The following is a 26,650-nucleotide window of genomic DNA, read 5'->3' on the forward strand; positions in this document are numbered from 1 at the left end:
CGCCCCCCCCCAAACACCTACCTTTTTTCTCCAAGGCACACATCATCACCTGAAATGTGCATTTTATTTATCGCCTAATTGCCTCCCAGCCTAGTTTAGAGATTCAATAAGCGCAGAAATTTCCTTTTGTTTACTACCATAATGTCACCATCTACTAGGTGCTCATAAATGCTCAGAGTGAACATATTTGCATAGCCCTCCTTACTGAGCTAAGATCAAAAACTAATGCCTCTACAGGTAACAGGTAACTTTTTAACAATGGTCCACTTTCTACTTTGAATATAGCCCTTGATCCTCCGCCACTGAGACTTATTTTAAAAAGGGACTCGTCTCTTCTTCCCTGTTCCCTAGCCTTGGGGGAAACAGGATTACCTTTCTTCCCCAGTTCTCTGTCCGTGAGCACACACACAAACCATAGGAATTAAGTAATTCAGACTTGTGAATGGTACCAGACAGAAGCTCTAAGAAATGACTATCTCCCAAATTAACACATGAGTTATAGCTCCAGACAGAGAATGTAGCCTTTGATTCACCCTTGATGGGCAGAATCACAGCCTCTAGGACAGGAGTCCCTTGTGTTTCTCTTTTGCTGGCAAAGCAATAAAACTTCTTTTTCCTTTTTCTCAAAACTGTGTCCTGGTTACTGAGGACAAAGACAGCTTTTGATAACACCTTCCTATCCTTTTTTACATAACTACTACCTTCAGTCAGTGACTCAAGGAGAAAGAAAAAGTCCCCAAACCAATGTCCCCTTTGCTTCTCTGTGCTAATTAGAAACCTGGGGAGAAAGCATGTTTTTTTTTTTAGACTGCATGATATTTTATTTATTTATTTATTTATTGCCTTTTTTTTTTATTAGTTGTTCAAAACATTACAAAGTTCTTGACATATCATATTTCATACATTTTTAAAGTCTCTGGTCCAACTCTTACCTGTTTTTTGTTTGTTTGTTTTCTCACCCTGACAGGAAGATTTTAGTGAACCAGAAAAGTCTACTACAGGGAGAAAGCAGTGTTTGCTTCTCCCCAGCAGATCAAGATTTGATTTACACCCCAGATTTTAATATGTCCTCCAACTTCCTATATGTGAGAGGAATATGCTAGCACCAGCAAACTACAAGGGAGCTGGAAGCCATCAGCACATCTTAACTATTCCTCATAATCATTTCTGAGTCTAAATCTTACTTCATTTGAAGAGAAACAAACAGGGAAAAAAAACAGAGTATATATAAAATTGACAAAACAAAAGTGAAAGAAACAGGAAAAAAGTGAAAAGAAAAAAAAATAGAGCACACACACACACACACACATAAAATCAACAACACAAAAGTGAAGAGAAAAAAGCTATTAACAATCCAAATCTAAAGGAAAAGATTAAGTGAATTATGAAATACCACTCACTAGAGTTATTTAAATGACTATCAAGATTATGTTTCAAGACATAAATATTAATGAATAATAAGTTTAAACCACAATATGAGAAAAAATTATATAAATCATGTTTAGTTTAAAAACAGAACAGAAATACCAAATGCTCAGTTATTTTAACCTTCTAGAATCTACAACTACAGAGAATAAAGTTCCTACTAGGATACAGAAATAAAAACTAAGGTTTTAGTTAGGGTGAAATTATATTTACTTTCTCCAATGATATTATATTGTTATTTTTAACAATTTGAAAAATTGATGAAAGAAAAATATTCATGTTTGCCACATATCTGACAAAAGAAGATGGGACAAACCTAGGACCTTTAAAATGTATAATGGAAAACAAATATGTTCTTACCCTTGTGCCTCTTCAGTTGGGGAAAACTGCTAATTGTAGTTGCCTGGATTATTTCCACTACAATTTGATACCTGATTTTAAAAGAGAGAGAAAGAGAATAGATTGATTAGGAAGAAAATACTATCTTCAGAGATACTTTTATTTATGCTAAACAAGTAAACACAGAAGCTGTGAGTCCTACCCCTGGGCATTGCGCCACTTACTAATCGTGACACAAAAGTCATGCACTGGCACCTCACTCTTCCTCTCCCTAAGTGTTACTACCTGTCCCACAGTGAAGGCAGAAACCTTGAGGCTAGCCTCAACTCCTGCCTCTCCTCAGTACTCCTTGGAAATCAAAGTCTGTCAATTCCAATCTCCTAAATTTGCATTGTCCAACAAGATGCCCATGAGCTACATGTGACTATTTAAACCAAGTAAATAAAATGTTTAATTCCTCAGTCACACTAGCCACATTTCAACTGCTCCATAGTCAAATGCATCTTGTAAGATCCTATTAGATGATACAAATAGAAAGAACATTTTGATTGGTACAAAGACAGTTCTACTGGATGGTCCTTCCTAAATGCTTCTCCAGGTTGTCCTCCCCTCTCCAGTACACAGGTACTGCCTCAGTTTGCTCTCTTGTTATTTCTCACTTAGAAGACCATTCCAGACCAAGAGAGTCAAGAACATCTGCAAGGGGACTCAGATACCTGTATTTTCATGTTAACTGTCTCAGTAATTCTAACGCAGAGTGAGAGTTGAGAACCACTGGACTAGAGCACCAGCTAGATGCACATATGACTTAGAAGGCCTGAGTTAGGAAAAACACACAAAATTTTGCATTTTAAGTGCTGAGTTCAATCTGAGTCATGGCTATTTTGAGCATATTGATTTGGGCTTTATAAACCTAGTTCTTAAGGGCTGGTCAATGGTTACTAGGGTTTCCCTAACCAAACTTTTCTGCCCTGTTTCTCAGATCTTAATTATGTTGACTGTAATCTGCTTGCAATAAAGCTGTTTAACATTAATTAAGCTGTTTAACATTAATTCTTACTTTGGACACAAACTGTGCAGCATTCTAAGATTTAATGCTACATTTGGCTGGCTTTTAGCCACACAATAGAGCATATATTCTTTGGCTTTTCAACTAAAACCTAAAGAAGAAATACAAATTCATCAAAAGCATAGCTATTCATAAACTCCTGACAAATTCACATCTTTTTTATTTCTTCACTTGTATAATAAATATTGATGTCTGATTCTCACAACCTCAAAAAGCAAGTTGTTAGGAATAGTGTTGGTCTGTCCCCTGAAGACTGGCAGACACTGCTGGTTGCCTACCCAACATTCATTTTCCCTTTCTTCCTTACTAACTGAATCACAGTTTTAGTCAGGGAAAGCAATGGTTGCAGCTAAACAAGCCAACTTTCTCCCTATATGAGGGATGACCATCTGACATAGTTCTACCTGAGGAGACAAAGGCAGAAGTTGCAGGGTGCAGACTCCAGGAAAGCATTCTCAAGGTGTAGACTTCCTAGAGAAGCCCTTGCAACTTTTTTTCCTTGCCCTTTCCTCATTGTCCTGTGTGAAACAAGGATGCAGTGGAACAAGGCACAGAGCCACTTTCATCCTTTAGCAACAATAAGGAGTGAAGCCACAGGCTGAAAATGAAGTCAGAGGACAGAAGTTTACGTCTCTGATGACTTCACTGAGCTGTCAAAGCAACCCCAAACTGTCCATCTCAGGACATATTGCTGCATAAAGAAAATAAACCCCTGAATCGCTTAAGTCACTGTATATCATCTTATCTTATGATCAATGCCATCCCAGCTGACAGAGAGCTCTTTAAGGACTCCATACACAGAAAATATCTTTGGGCTGAGTATATGCCCAGGTGCTATTTTCCAAACTGAAGCCTTGCTAGGACATTACTGAGCACTGAAGTTTTCTAATGTGTCACTATCTGCAAGATGTTTACTCAGTTTCCTGAACCAGGCAGTGAGGGAATTGAAAAAAACAGGCCAACAGACACAAAAATAGAAAAAGTGGAACTCGGTGGTTCAGCCTGCCTCTGTTGGAGGAAGACTGTCCAAGAGCAAGCTCAGCACGTTCGTTATATAGGCTTAAACATCAAAAGGATTTATTGTGAGAAAGCTTCAAGATGAAAAAAACCTAATTTGTGGGTAAAACAGCCCCTTTAGGGCATATCAGCTTCTGCCCATAACTCTTTACCTCCAGGGAGCTGGCATTTCAACTCAAGGCCATGAACTAATAAATTCTGTGGCTTGCACAGAATCTCCCTTGAGCAGAGCATCACCACCAACTGGGAAGTTTTCAATTGGTGGCTTCCAATTGAGAAATTCCCAAGGGAAGTGTCGCCTCTATCTTTGAGCAATTCAAAGAAATGATTCACTCATGCTCAGGACACTAATGGAACTGAAATTCTTCCCAATTATGGACAAGCACAAAAATGGCTCATGATGTGAATTTTCATGTTAGTTACTACATAGTTAAGGAAGCACATATACAAATCTGGAACTATCAGAGCCCAACATTCTTGAATAAAGTCCTTAATTTAACCTTAGGACTAAAGTTCTACTACTGGAATACACTGACTTTTCATTCAACTCTAGAACACGTCTTTGAACACCTCCTTGTACACTGCCATCTGGATGTCCTGCAAATAGACTTAATGTCCAATGTCCATTCACACAACAATTCCCATTAAAAACAAACAAATAAACCAAAAAACAAATCCACATCATAAACATTTGTTACAGCAATTTCTATAAAGAAAAACATGGAAATAATCTAGGGGTCAACATTTGTTAATCTTTTCCTATGTTCTGAACACAGGAATGAACAACAGCAATATGGTCTGTGCTTTCAGGAAGCTCTGGGGATATACCAGATTGAAGATAAATCCCCCAGCCAATAATATTTATAATTATTAAGTTTACATGGAAATAAATGTTGTGACACACTGATTTTAAAAATACAAAGTGGAATGTACATTTATAATAGCAGATATGTTATGTGGGTACATGAACCAGGGCTACAAGGTAAGATGGAGATGAAATTAAAGGCAGTTATGTTAAACTGACAGAATTATAAGTCATTCTTTAACTTTTTCCAAACAATTTCTCTCTCTCCCTTATTCTCTACCTCCCTCTCTAAACCTATTCAAACTACCTTCTTTCTTGCATAGGTTTCCTTACATTTTCATTTCTAACCACCAACCTTCTCAAAATCTTATTATCTTAATTAGATATTTATCCTAATAGGAACCATCAGTCTCAAAGCCCAATTGACCTGTCCTTTGAACATTTTTAAGTAAGTTCTTTTCTTTTTCTTCCCTTGGCCACTACCCTATTTGGGGGCTCCTCCTCATGTGTGGGTCCTGCAATGGCTGAACAGTTTTAGTTGCTTGCCTGAAGCTATCTTGCTCTCTTTCACATGAAAACAGCTTGAGCAGCCCCATCAAAACACCTTCCCACTTTCCCATGACCATTTAACCTCCCTTGCTCAATATCTCCAGCAAATTCCTCAAAGGAATAACCTATATTCCAGCTTGCCATTTCATTCACTAATTAGCACTGGCTCTTTTATCCAACCCAATTTCCTTTTCTTCTCAATCTAGGTGTGGACTTCAGGTAGGTCAATTTCTAAATTGTCCTCACAAAGCTACAGTCTCCCTAGGCTCTTGCTCATGCTCTGCCTCAGAAGACAATCTCCCTACTTGTTCATCTAACTACATCTTACATATATTACTTCTTCAAGTTTTCCAAGCACCAGTTAAGCACACTTAATATATGTCTTTTCTCAAATCCTAAATTACTTCTGCTCTATAACAATACCTATTTGTTTGCTACTTTATAATGCTGTTTTAAAGACAGACTTCCACCAAGAATGCTGCGAAAAGAAAATGGTGTTCAGTGATTTTAGGGCCTAATATATCTTCAAAAAATATGACACATTTTTAAGCCTATGAAAACATTGTGGTTTTATCTAAAATAAAGATATGCTACTTTCTCCCCATCTAGATCATGAGCCTCTTGAAGAAAGGTATTGTGTCTTATACTTTATAGCACTTTCTTAGCACCAAACATATGGTAGATGCTCAATAAATACATTTTTGATGGAAGTGGAAATTAGTATAATCTGAAGGGTGATTTGGCAATAATTATTGAAATTGCAAATGTAAAAATTCATCAATCTAGCAATTTCTCTTCTAAGACTTTAAGCCAGGGATACATCTCAAGATATATGTGAAATGATTTAGTACACAATTATTCACTGCAGCATGGTGATATAACAGGAAAAATATCAGAACTATTAGAAGTAACTTAGATACTCAATAAATATTAATAAATTAGAAATAAGAGTTAACATCTCTACCACTTAACAGGTATGCATAATATTCTGGACAACTTATTCTTTTGATAGTCTTAGTGATTTCATGCTTTGGAACAAATGAGTCACTGATGGTGCTGAAGCAAATACATACTGTCTAAGTCAATAGTTAGCATTTTTTAATGAATTCATAAAATCATACTGTAATATCAGCTAACATTTATAGAATCTTTCATAGGTACCAGGTACCTATTTAGATCTTTTAATTCATATGAACTCACTTAATCCTCATAAGAGGACTATAATTGTCTCCACATTGAAGAGGAGGAAATTGGTGTTCAAATGAATTAAGAAATCTATGTCAGGTCGCCTAGAGCCAGAAATACAACTGAGGGCTACCTGACTTAAAGCTCATACTGTTTACCATTTTCTTGCAATTCCACAAAATTAAATATATGGTAGTGTCATCTCATCTAAGGATTCTCAAAGTATACAAGCATGGCCAACACCAGATAATGAGCCTTACTGACTTCTCTATCCCTCTTATATAGAGGTTCTACTCTGGTTCTACCAATGAGACCATAAGCATAGCCCACACACTCTAGCTCTTCTCCAACTCCTGTCATTTGCTCTCCTGTTTATTCTCCCTAGATTTCATATATCACTTTCCCTGCTCATCTGTTGAAATCCTGCTATTCATGGCCAGTCCTCTCTACAGTTTTCCTAGGTTCTTCTGTTTTATAGGATAAATTTGCTCCTACCCAGCTCTTAACTCTTACCATTCCACTTCCAGAGTCACTGCAGGCATACACTTGGCTATTTACATCCACCTGGCTCTCCTATGCTAGATTATAAACAGCACGATCCCAATAGCAGAGAGTGGAATCCAAAGATACACAACCAACCCAACTTTACATACACCAGACCTGCCCCACAGTGTTTTGCATGTAGTCAGTGTTTGAAGATGAAAGTCTACTAGTTCACTTTTACTTGATGCCAAAAGGCAAAGTAGAAAATGACTTTTTTCATTCTCACTTTTCTGAACAAAAGCATACAACACCCACATCCAAGTGCTGGCTGTCCTTCAGGGCCCAGGCTTTTCAGAATTCTAGGAAGCTGTTGAGAGATACCCAGCACTCATCCAGCTTTCTTCCTCCAGAAGGGGATATGGACTTGCTGGTGCAGAGTTTGGTTAGAAAATGATTGGAAATGTATAGATTGTTATATATGTTTTTCCAAATTATAATGTAAACTCAAATGTTAGGGAGAAGTGGCATAGCAAGAGTTGAGCTGTTTCACAACTCTGGCAATATCCCTTTGTCCCAGGGACAAGGAAAAAGCTATACAAAGGTAACTGTTATCTGGTCCTCTGCATAACCACCTCACCTGTCTTTTGTTTTATATACTTGGTTAAATAAATAAAGCCTGAGAACAGGTTTGCATTTATGAATTGTTCCTGCCAAACTGAAACACCTAAAATGGTTCAGAGCACTTCAAAGTAATCACCTTAGAAATCTATATATTCATTGCCTTTCTACTGTCTATGTTCAGAACAGTTTTGAAATGCTTAAAAATGCATTTCAAAGTTATTTACACATCAAACCAAACACATATATGTATGCTGTGTGTGTATTTATATGTATACATATATATTCCTCTTTGTTTCATTAGGCACACATAACAGATTTTTTTTTTAATTGCTACTTTAGAACTATCTGGGCATATACATTTTGGATTTCTTGGAATCAAAGATTGGAAAAAAAACTTAGTTTCAGTTATACAATATACTGAATGATTTAAAATACTGTTTTATGTTAAAAATTAGGAAGGAAACTTTATAGACGACCATATAAGTGCAATGATAAAGAAAAACTAAAAAAATTAAAGATAATGTTTTCAGAGTTGCCACAGACTAGGGATAGTGTTTTTATTAAAGGGACTTCACTTAAAGCATTTGAGCAAAAGCTGTGATAATATTCAGCCAGCTAAGCTGACACTGTGTCTCATATCCATGGCATTACTGAAAGGGTCTGCTGGAAAATTCAGAACATGAATCAAGAATAGTTGAGAATGTGAGCTCTGGCATCAGACAGGCCTGTGTTCACATCCTGTTTCTAACATATACTGTGTTCTCCCCAGGCACATTATGTAAGCTTTCTAAATCTTAAGAGTCCTCATCTGTGAAACAGAGTGATAGAGTTGCCTCATAGAGTTGTCATGCAGATTAAATTAGATAATACCTCTAAAAACCTGGAACAATGCCTGCCCCACAATAAATGTTAACTAATATTATTATTGTTTCTTGCCATTGTTGCTGACTCTTTAAATGGACATTATCTAGGGAAATAGTATGCAAGTGTTTGTAAAATACATATGAATATTTTTCAAGTAGTGGTACTTCTTCCTGATTATAAACATATTTTAGTCCTATCAACCAACGGCTACCAGGATCACTATATTCCAACAAAATCAGGTTTTGGGACCCAGAAATGAGCTAAAGACCATATACCAGAGAAACTGTGGAAAATCCCCCAAAGGAAAAGATGAAGTTCCTTTGGGAACCAGAGAGGAGATAAAATTTAAATGAAGCAGTATTTTGATGGGTTCAAGGCAAGGGTGTGTCAAGAAGTCAATTTTGGGTAGATCCAGGGTCCTATTTCTTTTGAATGTATAAAGTTAAAAAGTCAAGATAGATATGGTATTGTTATGGTTTGGATGTGTGGTGTCCACCAAAAAGGTCACATGTGAGACAATGCAAGAAGGTTCAGGGAAGAAATGATTGGCTTGTAAGAGTCTTAACCCATCAGTGACTTAATCCTCTGACAGGGATTAACTGAGTGGTAACTGAAGGCTGGTGGGGTGTATCTTGGAGAGTGGAGTCTCTCTCCCTCTCTGCTTTCTGATCATCATGTGAGCAGGTTCACTCTTCCACACTCTTCCACCCTGATGTTCAGCCTCACCTCCAGTCCTGAGAAATGGAGCTGGCTTTCTAGGGACTAAGTCCTCTGAAACCATGAGCCCTCAAATAGACTTCTTCCTCTAAAATTGTTCTGGTCAAATCCTTTTAGTCACAGCAGCAAAAAAGCTGACTAAAACAGGTATGTTGCCTCCAGAAACCCCTAATTTGCAGTTCTGCATCTGGGTTATAAATCAAAGTTGTTTCTGTGGGTCAACCTGATTTAGATTCTCTAGGCAAGAGAAGAATATATTATTCTTACTGGTCTAATTCCAAAGAGAAAAGTTTCTGATAGTCTAAAGTTTCAGAGAATAAGAAAGCTCAAAGAATGGGCGCATAATGACATTTCACAGTGGTAGCTTGTACTTGGGAGAAACATGTCTCTGTTAACTATGTAGCTAATTTTAATGCCTGTTATTCCAGTCTGATAAATGGTTGGGAAAACTTCCTTAGTCTGAGCCAATCTTTACTTCTTATAAAATAGCATATGTTCACTAAAGAAAATTAGAAAGTACACAAAGTACAACATTTAAAGTTAACCACTACTAACATATGGCATATTTTATCTTTTGTATTTTTTAATGCTGTAGATTGAATTCAGGGGTACACTACCACTAGCTATCTCCTTAGCCCTTTTTATTTATTTGTTTTTTAATTTTAAGAGGGTCTCACTAAATTGACTAGGCTGGTCTCAGATTTGTGTAATCCTCCTGCCTCAGTCTCCCAAGTAGCTAGGATTACAGGTATGGGCCAACATGCCTAACTTTTAATCTTTTTTTCCTATGCAAACAATATTTCTTGCTTTATGAGACTGGGTTTATGATATACATAGACTCCCACAGCCTTTTTTATTTATCAATTTATAGGTAATATCTTCCATTATCTTTAAATATTCTAATGCTATTCCAATAACAATACATGATGATACACTGTGTAGAGTCACTGAAATTTTTTTAAAAAATTTAAATCCTTATGATTAGGCATTTTGGTTATTTCAAGCCTTTCTCTATTTTAATAAAAGACTAAGAGGCATTTTTGAAAAAATATTTCCGCACACTCCTTATTACTTCTTTAAGAAAATGATTAATAGTAAAAATTGGACCAAGAAGAATATACATTTTTACATTATAAAATTGTGTTACATAATAATTTATATGCTTTCCAGTAGAACATGAGGTTGTCTATTTTCCTACACCCTTATCAACATTAGATATCATCAAATTTTTAATATTCACCAATATTATAAACAAAAAAAGGTATCTTTATTTTATTTCCTATGTCTTTGAGTATTATTAAGGATAATAAAAAGGTTAGGAGCTATCTTTTCATGAGGAATGTTATAGGGAATGTCAGGAACACAAACAAGAGAAATGCTTTTATTTAGGACTTGGAGGCGCTTTCTGCCAAAGGGGATTTTGAACCTGTTTTCTTTTTAGTGTGCAAAAGGTGGCTGATTCTACAGAAAGAAGAAGAAACATTTCCTGACCTTTTTCCATTCATGCTACACATAAAAAAAGGATGTGTAAACAGAACATGGATATAACCAGCCATCCCAGGCTCTGCCCAGACTCCCAAGGACTGAAGAAACTCATTTCCATATACCTGTGAACTATCTGAGTCACATCAGGCAGAATGTGACTGAAGTGAAGTGTCCTGAATTTATATAAACATGCACACACTATATAAAATAATCTAAGATATACTAGATATTAATAGTTTGTATCTGTTTATAATAGTTTTTTTTATTTCCTATTTTGAGACAGCATCTCACTTAATCGCCCAGGCTGGTCTCGAATTTGCAATCTTCCTGCCTCCACCTATCAAGTGGCTGACTACAGGCATGTGCCAATGTGCCTGGCAAAAGGGATTTTTAGTTTGATCACAAACAAAGAGAAATTACATGTGTGAGGTACAGCCTTTCTTTTCTCCTTCCCCTTAAGAACATGTGTTCCTCCAAGGGCAGCTAGCAGCTAGACTCTGGAACTACCAGGAAGGTAGGAAGGAGGAAGAGGAAGACTTGCTGAGGTTCAGAAATCCTTGGTGAAAAGGATTAGCTAATCCTGAGACTGGTTTAGAAAGTGCACTGCTTGCATATACAAACCGCATTCTCAATTACCTATCAGTAATGAGTGTCATTTTGGTCTACTTGCCTTATTCCTTGGCTCTAACATGGTTCAGACCTCAGAAGGAGAGAAGGGCATTGTTATTTAATAGACTTCCACAAACCCCCAAACTTAATATTGCACTCCAATCAGCTACTGGCAATTGATCAGTGTTCATAATGAAATTAAATCTATTTGTGCTGGATATTTGCAGCAGATGCACTGGCACACACCTGTAATCCCAGTGGCTTAGAAGGCTGAAACAGGAGGATCACAAGTTCAAGGCCAGCCTCAGCAACTTAGCAAGGTTCTAAGCAACTTAGTGAGATCCTGCCTCAAAATAAATAATAAAAATGGCTGAATATGTAGCTCAGTGGTAAATTACCCCTGGGTTAAATCCCTAGTACCCATCCCCTAATAAAGAAATCTGTTTGCAATCCTTGATCTAAAGACTGTATAACAAGAACAGTAGTGGGGTAATAATTGGGAATGTGCCAGATCTTGCACTAAATGCTTTATATAAACTGACTCCATGGTCTGAAAGCAGATAGAACTAGTCAAATCATAACTCAAATCATACTCAAATCATAAACTTCTTTAACATCAAAATTACCCTCTTTTATCAAATTTTATATTATTGTCAATATTCAATTATCTTTCCTCTGATAAGTGAAAATACCGAGTGTCCTCCAATATGTTTAACTCCCACCTCTGTACCCTTTACTATTTCTCAGACACCAAGAGAAGCAAATTTTTCTGAAAAAAAAATCAAAGTACTTCTTTTTTTGGGGGTGGGGAGTGGCAATGGGGACTGACCCTACTAGGGTGCTCTACCACTAAGCAACATCCCGAGCCCTTTCTATTTTTTCACAGTCTTGCTAAGTTGCTTACAGCCTTGTTAAATTGCTGAGGCTGGCCTTGAACTTGGCAATCCTCCTACCTAGCTTCCCAAGTCACTGGGATTACAGACATCACCATCACACCCAGTTTAAAGTACTTTTATTTCTCAGAAAATTGAAAGATCTTTTAGAACATTTTCCACAAGTGGTCTTGTGTTTTATTGCAATTTTAAAACTAAATTAATATTCATTCTTTTGATAAAAGTTTGCCAGGATTATGTTTTATACTTTAAGATTTTTCATCTCCTTGTCCACCCACACTAATGTTTTCCTTAGCAATTGTTGTGTGCTTACTGATTTCTGACATGGTGCATTAGTTTGTCTTGAGAAGTACTTGATTTCTTCTTTCATGATCCTTTACAATGTAATCCTATTTTACTATTCATGATTCACAATACATTTTCAGAATCATTGTTCAAAACACCAAATGTTCAAACAACTTAAGTTCTTCATAAAAGCATGCAAATTTAAGAATGTTAGTATATTATCTTCAAGTGCCTATGTACCTATGCCAATATAGAGATTAAAACCCCATTTCCTTAATGTATGCTATGGTTTGGATTTAAGGTAACTCCTCAAAAGCTCATGTGTTAGGCAATGAAGGAATTTTCACAGGTGAAATAAATGATTAGATTATGAGAGTTGCACATCTGTGGATTAATCCATTTGATGGATTCATAATTGGAACACACTAGTGGGTGGTAATGGTAGGAAGTGGGGCATGGTTGAAGGAAGGAGGTCACTGGGGAGACATATCCTTGTAGACTATATCTTTTCCCTGGCTCTTCATACTCTTTTGTTTCTGTTTCCTTGACTGCTATGAGCTGAGCAGCTTTCTTCCACCACACTCTTCTTCCATGTTGTTCTGCCTTACCTCCAGACCCAGAATAATGAATTCAGCCAACATAGACTGAGATCCCTGAAATCATGATCCCAAAATAAACTTTTCCTCCTCTTGGTTGTTTTGTTTTGGGGTGGGTAGCAGGAGAGACTTAGAATTTAACCCAGAGGAAATCTACCACTGAGCTAAATCCCCATCCTTTTTTATTATTTTATTTTGAGACAGGGTCTCACTAAATTGTTTAGGGCCCTGCTAAGTTGCAAAAGTTGGTTTCAAACTTGAAATCCTCTTATTTCAGCCTCTTGAGTCACTGGGATTGCCTCTTAGTTGTTCTTGTCAGGTATTTTGGTCCCAGCAACAAAGAGCTGACTAATACAAGGCTTAAAGAAAAAAATATTTAGTAAAGTCCCTAAGTAACCCTTTCTATTGCTAATTATGATCTCTTAAATTAATTCATTCATTATGATCTCTTAAGTTTACATTTCCTCTTGCCTTATTTTAGTGAAATAGAGCATTTACTTGCAATCTGTTTAACCTAAGCAAATGCCCAATCTATGAAGTTATATTTTTCCATGCTTATGTGGAAAACAGAGCTATTTTGTCTCACTAAACTATAAAGCATGTGGTATGGTAGCACAACCAGGTATTGCCTATCCCATTATCCTGTCTTCTCTCTTCCTACTAATTAGAATCTTCCACTTTTAACTGGGCCTAAGACTGTCTTGAAAAAGTTTATCTAGTATATCTCATTTATTATAGCCAATAAAATATAAGCAGAAATGTCATGTGGCAGCTTTGAGAAATTTCCTTAACAGACAGCCAGTGCATGTTTCTTTACCACCTTCTTTCCTTGCCTTTGATTCCATGGAATCAGGATTTGATGAATGACACTTTGGAGTTACTCCAGACCCTGAGGACTCTGGAAAATACCCTTCGGGTGGCAGAGTAGGGACTGGAGGGAGTCTGGGTCCTTAAGTGGGATGGCATCCTGGACTGCCTACTCCACTATTCAGCCTTAAAAAAGAAGGAAATTATGCCACTGATGACAGCAGGGATGAATCTGGAGGACAGTGAGCTAAAATAAAATGAGGCACATAGAAGGACAAATACTACATGATCTCCCTGGTGGGTGGAATTTAGTATGTTTGAAAGAAGCATTTTGAGCTTTATAATCCTACTGTGAAAACACCTTAGGCTGGCACAGAAAATCATAACAGCAGAGAGAAAAAAATCAGACTTTTGGTGTGGGGGAAATGGGGAGATTCTAGTCAATTATGCAGGGTAAATAAGTTCTGGAGATCTAATGCACAGCATGGTGACTGTAATTAAGAATACTGTTTGTACATTTAAAATGTGCTGAGAGTTACAATTGTGATATTGTGAGTGATAGATGTTAATTAACTTGATTATGGTAATCACTTTATAATGGACATGTATACCAAACATTATATTGTATATCTTTAATATATACAAATTTTATTTGTCAAGTGTACCTCAATAAAGCTGGCAAGGGAAATCACTTTGGATAAATCATCCTTATTTGAGGGGCAGTTCTGTATCTTTCAGCTGAATCTCATTCCCCTTACGAAAAATAATCTAATTTATCCTGGAGTTAAATCAGTAACATTTAATCAAGGGCAACTTTTTGCCCTGGAGGACATTTAGCAATGCCTAGAAACATTTCTGGTTGTTATAACTATAGGGATACTATAGGCATCCAGTGAGTAGAGGCCAGGGATACTGCTAAACATTCCAAAATAAACAGAACAGAATCATCTAGCCCAAAGTGTCAATTTTACAAAGATTGAGAAACCTTAGGTGAAACATAACTCTCAGGAAGGTGAGTGATTAAAAAAAAGAAAAACCAAAAAAAGCCTTTGGTTCAGACTGAAGTGTAGAGACTGAAAGGTCCTGTCTAATCAATATTATCCTCAACACTTACCATATATCTCAAACTACTTTTCAAAGAATTACAATATATATGATATCTAGGCAAGACTTCAGTGGTAATGTGTGGAAGAATATTCCAATTAATACTTGTTGGGATTACTTTGGGGGCTTTGGTTCTTCTCTAGATCAGTCACATAAAATTCCTAGGGTGACACTTGGGTATCTATTTGTGTGTGTGTGTGGGGGGGGGAACAATTTTCAGTGGAGTATGTCTTACAGATATGCTGAAAAATTACCAATGAGGGCACTGGATGCTTTCCTGGACCACAATCTGCCCACTACTTTACATAAAGTTCTATAAGGGCAGAACCTTTCATTTTCCCTTCTTATATACTGACTCCACTTTATCTTCAATATAAGGGAATACTCAGCACTTTCTCTAGTATGATTCAAACTGTTGAGCTTCACTAATGGCTGCACCTTCACTCTAAGCTCAGGTTTGCCTTTCCAGACTATGATATTACCCCATCACCCACGCCAGCAGAAGGAAATCTATCCAGCTGCCCATTAATATCCTGTGCCAAGACAGCATTCACATTTTTGGTTCCTGTGTTTTGGCAGTGTTCAACACTGCTCCTACTATAAAACCATGGAAAATTCAAAATATTGAACCAGTCTAGCTACCACATCTTCACTTCAACTTCCTGGATACTAAAAAAGAAAAGGAAGTAGCTAAAAAGGACAGAGGAATATTCAACTGTAATTTTATTAAAGTCTAGGTGACTCTATGATCAGGGTTAAAAACAACTCATTTAGTGTATTTGAAAGAAGCATTTCTAGCTGTATAATCCTACTATGAAAGCATCTCAGACTGACACAGAAAATTACTAAACTATCCCAGAACTATAATTATCACCTTCATGGTTCTTTATTTTATTTTGTCTTCAATGCATTCCATCCTAGCAGAGTGGAATGACTATTTCCTTTAGAAAACATGCATCTGTCTCCCAAATATGTGGGAAATAAAAGTGGATGATTTCATTAACTGCTTAGTCTAAATAAAACATACTCCCTGCCTGAGGCAGCTTATTCCAAAATTTTATTGACAGCAATTTGAAAATAGTGACCTAAAATGCTAATAAAGTCAGACAGCAGAGTACTCTAAGCCAGAGGAACAACAGGGTATTCAGACTATGACTGAAGAGAGCAATGCTATTAATGCTGGGAGGCTGATAAGTCTCAGTAAGGTAGACTTAAGACAAGAATATAATAAAAAGCAATAATGACTATCAATTTATGTAACATCATCTACATTTTGGAGCAAAAAGGTCAATCTCTATAATTACATTCATTCCTGGTAGCCTTTCTACTTAGCTGTGTATGAAACAGAGAACAAAGGTTAGCCCTCAGGTCTATCCCTAAGATGCAAGGAATAAGGACAAATGCACCATGAATAAAAGATATCCCAGTGCCCTATCAAATAGAACTGCCTGGAATTCTACTATATTGCAAAGCCCAAGAAGCTGTATCACAAACATAGGTCCAGAGGAAGACTCTACGGAGTATTTACAAAACTATTCAGAAAGTAACTCTGGAGGTATATATCTATTATTGAGAAAAATGCATTCCATGATATTTTCTCCCAAGGTTCTTTGCCAAGCTTGTTGCAGGGACTATAAATTCTTCAGATTACCATAATCCCATATCTGAGATGCATATCACACTTTCAAGGAAAGTTCTCTTTCAACCCTTTATTACTAGAGAAGTTTCTAGAGGAAGTCATGAACACATACCCCAAGACTTACATGAGGAACTGAAAACTTACAAAGGTTTAGAAGTCAGCAACATTGCCATTTAAACTGGACTAAGTCATCATACCTACTTAATTAGACCTGCAAATGTATTTTTCTTCTAATAGACTGACGTTCTTGATTATCTAATCATCAAAATACTTCTAGCTGCTCTCTCCACTGACTTAGTAAACTCTGCTAGAAATGCAAACTCAAACAGTATGATGGAAGACACAAAAGAGAATAACATACATAGATCAGTAACAATGCATAAGAGGAATATCCCTTCCTGGTGTCTGTATTCCATCTCTTCTTGGTAACAGGCACACTGGGGTAGGTAGTGGTAGGAACAGGTTAGAATCCATAACATTTTATTTTACTTTCATTTACCAAGAGTCATTGGGAATGCTACTGAAATGCTCCTGAAGATGCTCAGTGGTCACTCAAAAGGCATTCTTTAAAGTGTAAGCAAGACAAATTGTCTGTTAACTGATAAATGGATAAAGAAAATGTGATATATTCATCCAATGACATATATTATTCAGCCAAAAAAAGGAATGAGTACTGATACATTCTGTAGTATGGATGAACCTTAAAAACATACTGAGTGAAAGAAGCCAGACACCAAAGGCCACATATTGCATGATTCCATTTATATAAAATATCCAGAATAGGCAAATTCAAAAAGCAGATTAGAGATTGCCAAGGGCTTCGGGGGGTGGGATAGAAAGTGACTGCTAATGGGCATAGGAATTTCTTTTGAGAGTGATGAAAATATTTTGGAATTATACAGTAATATTAGTTGTGCAATTTTTGAACCCACTATAAACCACTGAAGTATACACTTTTAAATGGTGAACTTAATTATCTGTGAATTATATCTCAATTTTTGAAACAAGTGTTCTTTAGCTCAGCATTTCTACTGTCCCTTAGTTGTCTCAAGACTGAACAAAGGGCCTGGTTCCTAGAACTCCCTTTATGCTGTTCCACAATGTTGCCTTATTTATGAAGTGAAAAGGAAGATTGAAATGCTAACACCATTTTCATTTCATCACATATCAGATGGGAAAGAGAAAATGTAAGATCTGGTGTAATTTTTGGTCACCTAGTTAAGGCATGATTTTCCTATTGTAGCCAAATCAAGTTATTCAATGATCCTGGGGCAGCAGATACCAATTTATCATTTAAAGGGCCAACTCTTGCTGAGATACCTCTTTATTGCCAAATGTTGAACTGCAGTATTCAAAAAGTTCTAAGAATCTGGTTAGTATATTTTGAAAAAGAGGGACTATTAATTCTTATCAAGATTCATTCATCTTCTCACATAGAAATTGTGCTCAAATACAAAATGACAGATGGTGCTGGAGAACCAACAGTTGAACATTCAAAAATATCTTTTATACCTTTTTTGTTAGTATCACTATTTTACCATGTGTTTGACATATAAAATATAATATTCATTCATAAGTTTGGAAGAACAATGAATACTTACTCACTTAATCTGCCACCATTGACTTTAAATTATCTTAAACTTACTTGGTGTTACCAAATGGTCCATGTTTGACTTTACTGTGGATCATTTACCAGGGAAAAAATGCTTAGGAATTCAGTGCACCCACAATTTATGAACATGAGGTATCTGTTTCTAAACAATGTCTTAGAGTGGTCAGCATATGCTACTTTGGTCAAACCATACATATACTGAATGATTCCAATTTATATAAAATGTCCAAAATAGGCAAATTCATCAAAACAGAAAGTAGATTGCCATGGGCTGTGGTTGGGGGTGCGGTGCAGAAAGTGACTGCTAGGACGTGGGCATAAATGCAACAGGTGGGTAAATATTGGAGCACAGGTCTGAATGGCATCCTCAGAACCAGAACTTGGAGTGCATGACCAAGAGCATGTTATTGTGGGCTCTTTTTAAAAAAAGGAATCAAAGGAAGCCATGATAAGGAAGACCTTTGAGTAGGTATAATCTACAAGCCCCAGATGACAAATATGTGTCTCACTTCTCAAAATGAAATTTCTGGATTCATATACAAATAATCACAAATCTATAATAAATAATTACCATTTAGCACATTTCATTTAAGACTGTTTGTAGAAGGAGAAGGATAAATAAAATATCCAGATATTATAGTCCAAAAGAATTAATCACTTTTAAAGAAAATCATATGACTAAACTCATCGTAACACATTTGTAGGATCAAGATTAACATGATACACTCCATAAGAATACAATGCCATCTACAATGAGTCTTTTATGTAATTACTATTTCAACCAGTAAGTTAAATAGCATAAGTCACCTTAATGTGAACCCCAGTTCAAAGGCAAATGTGGCCAATCTAAAAATCCTTGAATAGTTCAAAGATTCAATTTTAGTCAATATTTTACTTTTACGCCAGTGATTTACTGAAAGTACTAATGAAAATTAAAACTGACACTACAGAGTTTTCTTTCCTTTTCCTATGTAACATCATTTGTGAACAAACAGAAAGGTAAACATAGAAAACAAGCCTAGCAAATCCACAGACTAGAAAATGCTATATAATTATACTGTGTGTGTGTGTGTGTGTGTGTATATATATATATATTATAGAAGAAAAAAAACATGGTCACCCTGAAAATATCTTAGGGATACATGTTCCCCTATAAGAGACTTCTGATATTTTCTAATGTGATTTCTTAAAATAATTAGTCAAGAACCCTTTATTCCCAGAACTAAGTCTCTGCATTTCCCAGAAAAATGAAAACCAACAGTATTCTTTTAACATTGTAATTTAAAAACACATCATTTCCTTCAAATGCTTTTTGGGGGATAGCATCTGAGTGGCTAATAAGGTATTCCTAACAAGTGAAGAACTTTCAATCTATTACAACTTAATTATTGGAAAAACCTAATTCTAATTCCACTGTTAAGAAGAAGCTGGATAAATGTAATTGTCACTAAATGGTAAAATTTATGGACTTTAGTTATTTATTTCTGCTTATCTGACAAATATATACATATATATTATGTATATATAATACATATATACATGTATACCTACTTAGGAAATAACTAGTAGCTATTGTTGTGCTATAATTAAAGATCAAATACCTTAGCTGCTTCAAGAATTCTACATCAGAGTTGCCATTGATGAGCTTGATGAACTCTTCATAAGAGGGAGCATAGGTGTAGGCTCTCTTGTGATGTTCATTCATCTGTTCTCTGTACTCCAACTGGGCAAGCAGCATTTGGTTAATGTAATCTGGATTACTCAATAACTCCACTATTGGCTTTAAGACTGTGGAAATGAGAAGAAAACATCATGGAAAAAAGATATTCTTCTGAAGGAATTGTTTTCATATTACATAGTTGAAACTACATTTGGGAAAACATTTTTCAACAAGTCAAATGGAGGAAATTATAAACAGCTCAAATATATAAAAAGGCACATGCATGCAGGTATGTGTGCATATATAAGCATGCATGTACATAAACACACACACACACACTCGAAGTTGCTTATCCCTCTGGATAAGTTACCATATATATAGATACAATCAAGTGGTCATTTTAATAGGTGAGTGAAATGTAAATGAAAAGAAGTCATCAGAAACCCAAATTACTAACAATGATATTAAAATTAAGTACTGTTTCTTTTTCTTATATTTCTTTTATAAGGCTCATTCATTTTTGTTTTGACCAGTTTAGTCTGCCAAAAGATGAAAATCTTCTACTAACTGGTCAAAGCAGACTTCATGGAGGAAGTTGTTAGAAAAAATCAATAACGCTATTACAAATCCATCCCACTTACTGTAGATTAAAAAGTTCCCCTTTTCTCTGTGGTTGGCTGTACCAGTTGATGGGCACACCTGGCTAATCCTGACATAAATGAGATATATAATCAGTGCTTCTCTCCTTATTTGTTTGAGATTCTAAGACAGGGAAAGGTTCTTTTAGGTCATATTGTGGCACAGTACCATTTTTAGTTATCCCAAATTCACAGACTATGTGTAGGCAATATCAATTAATCTTATAACATATACATTATTGACCTGGAAAACTCAGAAGGCTATCCCAAATGAATGCTTTGCAGTGGAGAACATAAGGACTGGTTTTCTTGTCAAAATAAACAGCAGAATGGACTGTGCATTTTGCAATATATATAATATAAAAAATTTATGTTTATCACGTAAGGCCAAATGTTTTCTCTGAATGACAATTAAGCTTGAAATTTCTAAAATACTACTTTATTATCCATATGTCCCACAGTAAATGAGGTTTGCACAAGTGTTAAAATGTAATCACAGTATATGGCACATTAATTTACAAACTTATCATAATTGTAAATTAATTTTATAAGTCTACCTTTCATCGTGAGAATTTCTGCGAGCATTATACGTAAGCTGAGAGACTGGACATCCTTTGATGGGAGTAGACAGAACACCAGAACCCGAGAACATGTTTGTAAAAATCTTACTTCTTCATCTGAGTTCCTTAAGCATGCATGCAACACAAAAGGCCTTGGCTGTTCTTCATGTCTAAAAGAACAATTAAATGAAGAAAGTGAAAAGGAAGCAAAGAAATTCCAGAAACAATTCAGTTATAAACCATTAGATAAAGAAGCTTTTCAAATGAACAACACATTGATTATAACTCTGCTACCTCCTTGACAATACCAATAATCAATAATTTCATTAATCTGAGACTAATCTAGAAAATCTGGGCTGTGATAAATGCAAATGTATAGCCTTCTGGGATTTCAAAATAAATGATAACTACCTGAAATACCATCAAAGTTTATAGGTAACTCCCAAATCATAGCAACAATCCAAATAGGTGTAAGTATTTCTTTAATTACATTATTTTAAAATCTTCTAGATTTCTTCTTAAATGTGATCTTCAGCTTCATTTTTCAAAATTAAAAAAACAAATGATGACACATAAATAGGGTTACTAGGCAGTTTTCTTGACTGGAAGATCATAAGATAAAAAATCTGCAGGTGTTTCTAAGTGAAGAAAAGGTCCATAATTTGATGCTATTAAATATGATGTCAAATTGCTTTCTGTGAGGTTTCCAAATTCTTTCTAACCTTGGCTGTGGATTTCCTGGCAGCACTGACCCCATCTCTGGACCATTAATCTGGAGAATTTTAGTAGAAAGAACTTTCTATGCTCTTTTTCATAGTAACTTGACAGCAACTGAAATGCTACTTTTTAAAAATATTTTTTAGTTGTTGATCTACCTTTATTTGTTTTATTTAATTTATTTATATGTGGTGCTGAGGATCAAACCCAGTGCCTCATGCATGCTAGGCAAGAGCTCTCCCACTGAGCCACAACCCCAGCCCTGAAATGCTAATTTTTCTAGAATCTTCTAAATAAGGGACAAAGTGTAAAAGATTCTTATAGTGACTTATAGTGGCCAATACTGAGAGAGAAAAAACCCTATACAATGGGAGAGAATCAAACAAATATGAAAGTGCATGTTGATGGCTTTATGACCAATGTCTCTTGGGACAGTAACTGTGATTTCATTTTGCACTAGAGACTGAAGACATATTTCTAGAGTTTGTATGCTAAAAAAAAAAAAAAAAANAAGCTCAAAATGCTTCTTTCAAACATACTAAATTCCACCCACCAGGGAGATCATGTAGTATTTGTCCTTCTATGTGCCTCATTTTATTTTAGCTCACTGTCCTCCAGATTCATCCCTGCTGTCATCAGTGGCATAATTTCCTTCTTTTTTAAGGCTGAATAGTGGAGTAGGCAGTCCAGGATGCCATCCCACTTAAGGACCCAGACTCCCTCCAGTCCCTACTCTGCCACCCGAAGGGTATTTTCCAGAGTCCTCAGGGTCTGGAGTAACTCCAAAGTGTCATTCATCAAATCCTGATTCCATGGAATCAAAGGCAAGGAAAGAAGGTGGTAAAGAAACATGCACTGGCTGTCTGTTAAGGAAATTTCTCAAAGCTGCCACATGACATTTCTGCTTATATTTTATTGGCTATAATAAATGAGATATACTAGATAAACTTTTTCAAGACAGTCTTAGGCCCAGTTAAAAGTGGAAGATTCTAATTAGTAGGAAGAGAGAAGACAGGATAATGGGATAGGCAATACCTGGTTGTGCTACCATACCACATGCTTTATAGTTTAGTGAGACAAAATAGCTCTGTTTTCCACATAAGCATGGAAAAATATAACTTCATAGATTGGGCATTTGCTTAGGTTAAACAGATTGCAAGTAAATGCTCTATTTCACTAAAATAAGGCAAGAGGAAATGTAAACTTAAGAGATCATAATGAATGAATTAATTTAAGAGATCATAATTAGCAATAGAAAGGGTTACTTAGGGACTTTACTAAATATTTTTTTCTTTAAGCCTTGTATTAGTCAGCTCTTTGTTGCTGGGACCAAAATACCTGACAAGAACAACTAAGAGGCAATCCCAGTGACTCAAGAGGCTGAAATAAGAGGATTTCAAGTTTGAAACCAACTTTTGCAACTTAGCAGGGCCCTAAACAATTTAGTGAGACCCTGTCTCAAAATAAAATAATAAAAAAGGATGGGGATTTAGCTCAGTGGTAGATTTCCTCTGGGTTAAATTCTAAGTCTCTCCTGCTACCCACCCCAAAACAAAACAACCAAGAGGAGGAAAAGTTTATTTTGGGATCATGATTTCAGGGATCTCAGTCTATGTTGGCTGAATTCATTATTCTGGGTCTGGAGGTAAGGCAGAACAACATGGAAGAAGAGTGTGGTGGAAGAAAGCTGCTCAGCTCATAGCAGTCAAGGAAACAGAAACAAAAGAGTATGAAGAGCCAGGGAAAAGATATAGTCTACAAGGATATGTCTCCCCAGTGACCTCCTTCCTTCAACCATGCCCCACTTCCTACCATTACCACCCACTAGTGTGTTCCAATTATGAATCCATCAAATGGATTAATCCACAGATGTGCAACTCTCATAATCTAATCATTTATTTCACCTGTGAAAATTCCTTCATTGCCTAACACATGAGCTTTTGAGGAGTTACCTTAAATCCAAACCATAGCATACATTAAGGAAATGGGGTTTTAATCTCTATATTGGCATAGGTACATAGGCACTTGAAGATAATATACTAACATTCTTAAATTTGCATGCTTTTATGAAGAACTTAAGTTGTTTGAACATTTGGTGTTTTGAACAATGATTCTGAAAATGTATTGTGAATCATGAATAGTAAAATAGGATTACATTGTAAAGGATCATGAAAGAAGAAATCAAGTACTTCTCAAGACAAACTAATGCACCATGTCAGAAATCAGTAAGCACACAACAATTGCTAAGGAAAACATTAGTGTGGGTGGACAAGGAGATGAAAAATCTTAAAGTATAAAACATAATCCTGGCAAACTTTTATCAAAAGAATGAATATTAATTTAGTTTTAAAATTGCAATAAAACACAAGACCACTTGTGGAAAATGTTCTAAAAGATCTTTCAATTTTCTGAGAAATAAAAGTACTTTAAACTGGGTGTGATGGTGATGTCTGTAATCCCAGTGACTTGGGAAGCTAGGTAGGAGGATTGCCAAGTTCAAGGCCAGCCTCAGCAATTTAACAAGGCTGTAAGCAACTTAGCAAGACTGTGAAAAAATAGAAAGGGCTCGGGATGTTGCTTAGTGGTAGAGCACCCTAGTAGGGTCAGTCCCCATTGCCACTCCCCACCCCCAAAAAAAGAATGATTTTCTCTCTGCCTTCTACAATAATCAAGAGGAATTCTACCCTAATGTACAAAGCCAACAATACAAAAAGAGATTCTAGGAGTGAGCCTTTATGTGTACACTAATGTATGCTGACTTTTTATTTATTTATTATTTTTTTAAAATTTTTTATTATTAGTTGTTCAAAACATTACAAAGCTCTTGACATATCATATTTCATACATTTGATTCAAGCAGATTATGAACTCCCATTTTTACCCCGTATACATACTGCAGATTCACATCGGTCTGACTTTTTTTTAAATGACAGTTTCAATTATTTTAAACTCTAATTTAATTAAAATTATTTAATTTCAATTATTTTAAACTCTAGCTGCCAGCTAGACCTGATATTTCAATATAGTAAGACTAAGATGCTACTCCTTTGTCATATCAAACACTTTTTAAAGGTAATTCTTTGCTTTGAAACCTATATTTGAATATTAATTCAAATAGGTTGGCCAAAAGAAAATATACTTTTATAAGAAAAGCTTATTTAAATATAATATCAAAATCCCTCTCAAAGTGTACACCATTCCTTGTCCATATCAATGGAAGGCAGATAATAAAAGGGGATTGGTCCTCAGAAGGCCACAAATTCTACTCCCTCCTAAGGAGTTAGGAAAATTTTTTCTTGAGTCAGCCAAAGACCAGAAGACTGGTCAAGTAAGGTTGATCTATGGAAAAATGTTCCTCAAAGATTTCCCTAGACTCTGTCTGCAAGCAGGATATTCCTGTGATGCTCTCTAGTAAGTGGACATCTAGCATAGCATTAGAAGCCAAGAAATGATCAGACGTGGCTATGTGAGGGTAATGTCTAGAGTAGGAAATGTCTAGCCAGCCTTGAGGTAGGTTGTAACATTGGTCTTTGCAGCTTCCTACCCCTACCAGTGTGAATCAATCATGTGTTTACTGCAGGTCCTGCTACTTATTTCTGGGTTCTCATTCTCGAGTAGGCAAAAGCACATTAACCTTTTGTAAGTTTCATATGTACAATACTGCTTAATCCTCCCTTATACATTAAGAAATATTTCATCACCACCATTTTATGGGTGAGAAAACTAAGATCCAAAGGTTAAGAGATTAAAGTCACAGAGGTGACGAATGGTAGAAATTAGTTCTGTTCTTTCAAATTAACTCTTTATACCACAAAGATGGCTAAGGGGAAAGGGGAAAAAAAGCATCAATGATAAAGAAGAAAAATATATGAAAAACATTTATATATAAAAACACTTTTCCTCAAACAACATGCCAGTACTTGACCTGCAAAGAGAACACAGATTGTAAGGAGAACATGAAATTAAAGATACTACTAAATTAATGGTATAAAAACAATCGTTTTTAGATTTTCCTGAAATTTGCTGAAACATGACAGATGGGATCAAGGAAAAGGAAGCAGAGGCAAGACTTAAATGTGATCTGGATTGGCCTAAAGCAGCCAATAGAATGACAGCCTGAAATAAACACAGACTGACCAGAAAGCAGCCTTCATACAATTGCCTCACAGTCAAACTGAGGATGTGTTGCTTTATTAATGTAATTTATTATTCTTTTGTCTGATAGTGGACAACTTGATTAGGTGTTCCAGAGGCTACCAAAGTTATTTTGTAGCCAATAGAGATATGCACACCAGTGAAGATTTCTATTGGAGCTGTTTACTTGGAACAGCTAGATACAGCTATAATCATCAATCCTAGAGTCACTGTCTGCCAAACTCACTGTGTGGTTTGTATAAGATGATAAACAGATAATATTAGTTCTCTAGAATGCAATCATTTATATACAAAACACCAGTGACCTACTGGCACTTTTGCTACTACCCATAACTCTAAGAATAGTGATAGAGTTTTTTGTTTCGTTCTTTACTCTTTATTTCTTATCATCAATTAGAGCTTTTAGGAATATCCTAGAAAATCTCCCCTTCACATAAGAGAACTTTTGTGAGGCCCAAAGACACAGAGCTTTTAATCTGGAGTTAGTTCTTTGATGCTGTTCCCATAACTATCTTTATATCATCTTCAAAAACAGTAATTTCAGAAGTTGGTAAATATCTCAATGAAAAATATATTCTCATGTTGAAACTAGATAATCATAAAAACAATAAATGTCTTTTTTTTTTAATTTTTTATTGTTGGCTGTTCAAAACATTACATAGTTCTTGATATATCATATTTCACACTTTGATTCAAGTGGGTTATGAGCTCCCATTTTTACCCCATATACAGATTGCAGAATTACATCAGTTACACATCCATTGATTTACATATTGCCATACTAGTGTCTGTTGTGTTCTGCTGCCTTTCCTATCC

General features: G+C 35.8%; 1 protein-coding gene across 5 annotated transcripts in view; it reads right to left on the reverse strand.

Annotated features, from left to right (window-relative positions):
* Snx25 (sorting nexin 25) overlaps positions 1 to 26,650 on the reverse strand; it is a 130,448-nt gene that overhangs the window by 42,625 nt on the left and 61,173 nt on the right. For all 5 annotated transcript variants that reach the window (XR_007343372.1, XM_015486148.2, XM_048791887.1 and 2 more), the window contains 3 exons: positions 20,960 to 21,132; positions 19,706 to 19,892; positions 1,786 to 1,856 (listed from right to left, as the gene is read on the reverse strand). Coding sequence is in view for 4 of the 5 variants with exons in the window: in XM_015486148.2 (XP_015341634.2) it covers positions 1,786 to 1,856; positions 19,706 to 19,892; positions 20,960 to 21,132 (431 nt within the window). In the remaining variant the exon portion in view is untranslated. The remainder of the gene's footprint in view (positions 1 to 1,785; positions 1,857 to 19,705; positions 19,893 to 20,959; positions 21,133 to 26,650) is intronic.

Source organism: Marmota marmota, unplaced genomic scaffold (genome assembly GCF_001458135.2).
Source record: "Marmota marmota marmota unplaced genomic scaffold, marMar, whole genome shotgun sequence".
NCBI classification, from domain to species: Eukaryota; Metazoa; Chordata; class Mammalia; order Rodentia; family Sciuridae; genus Marmota; species Marmota marmota.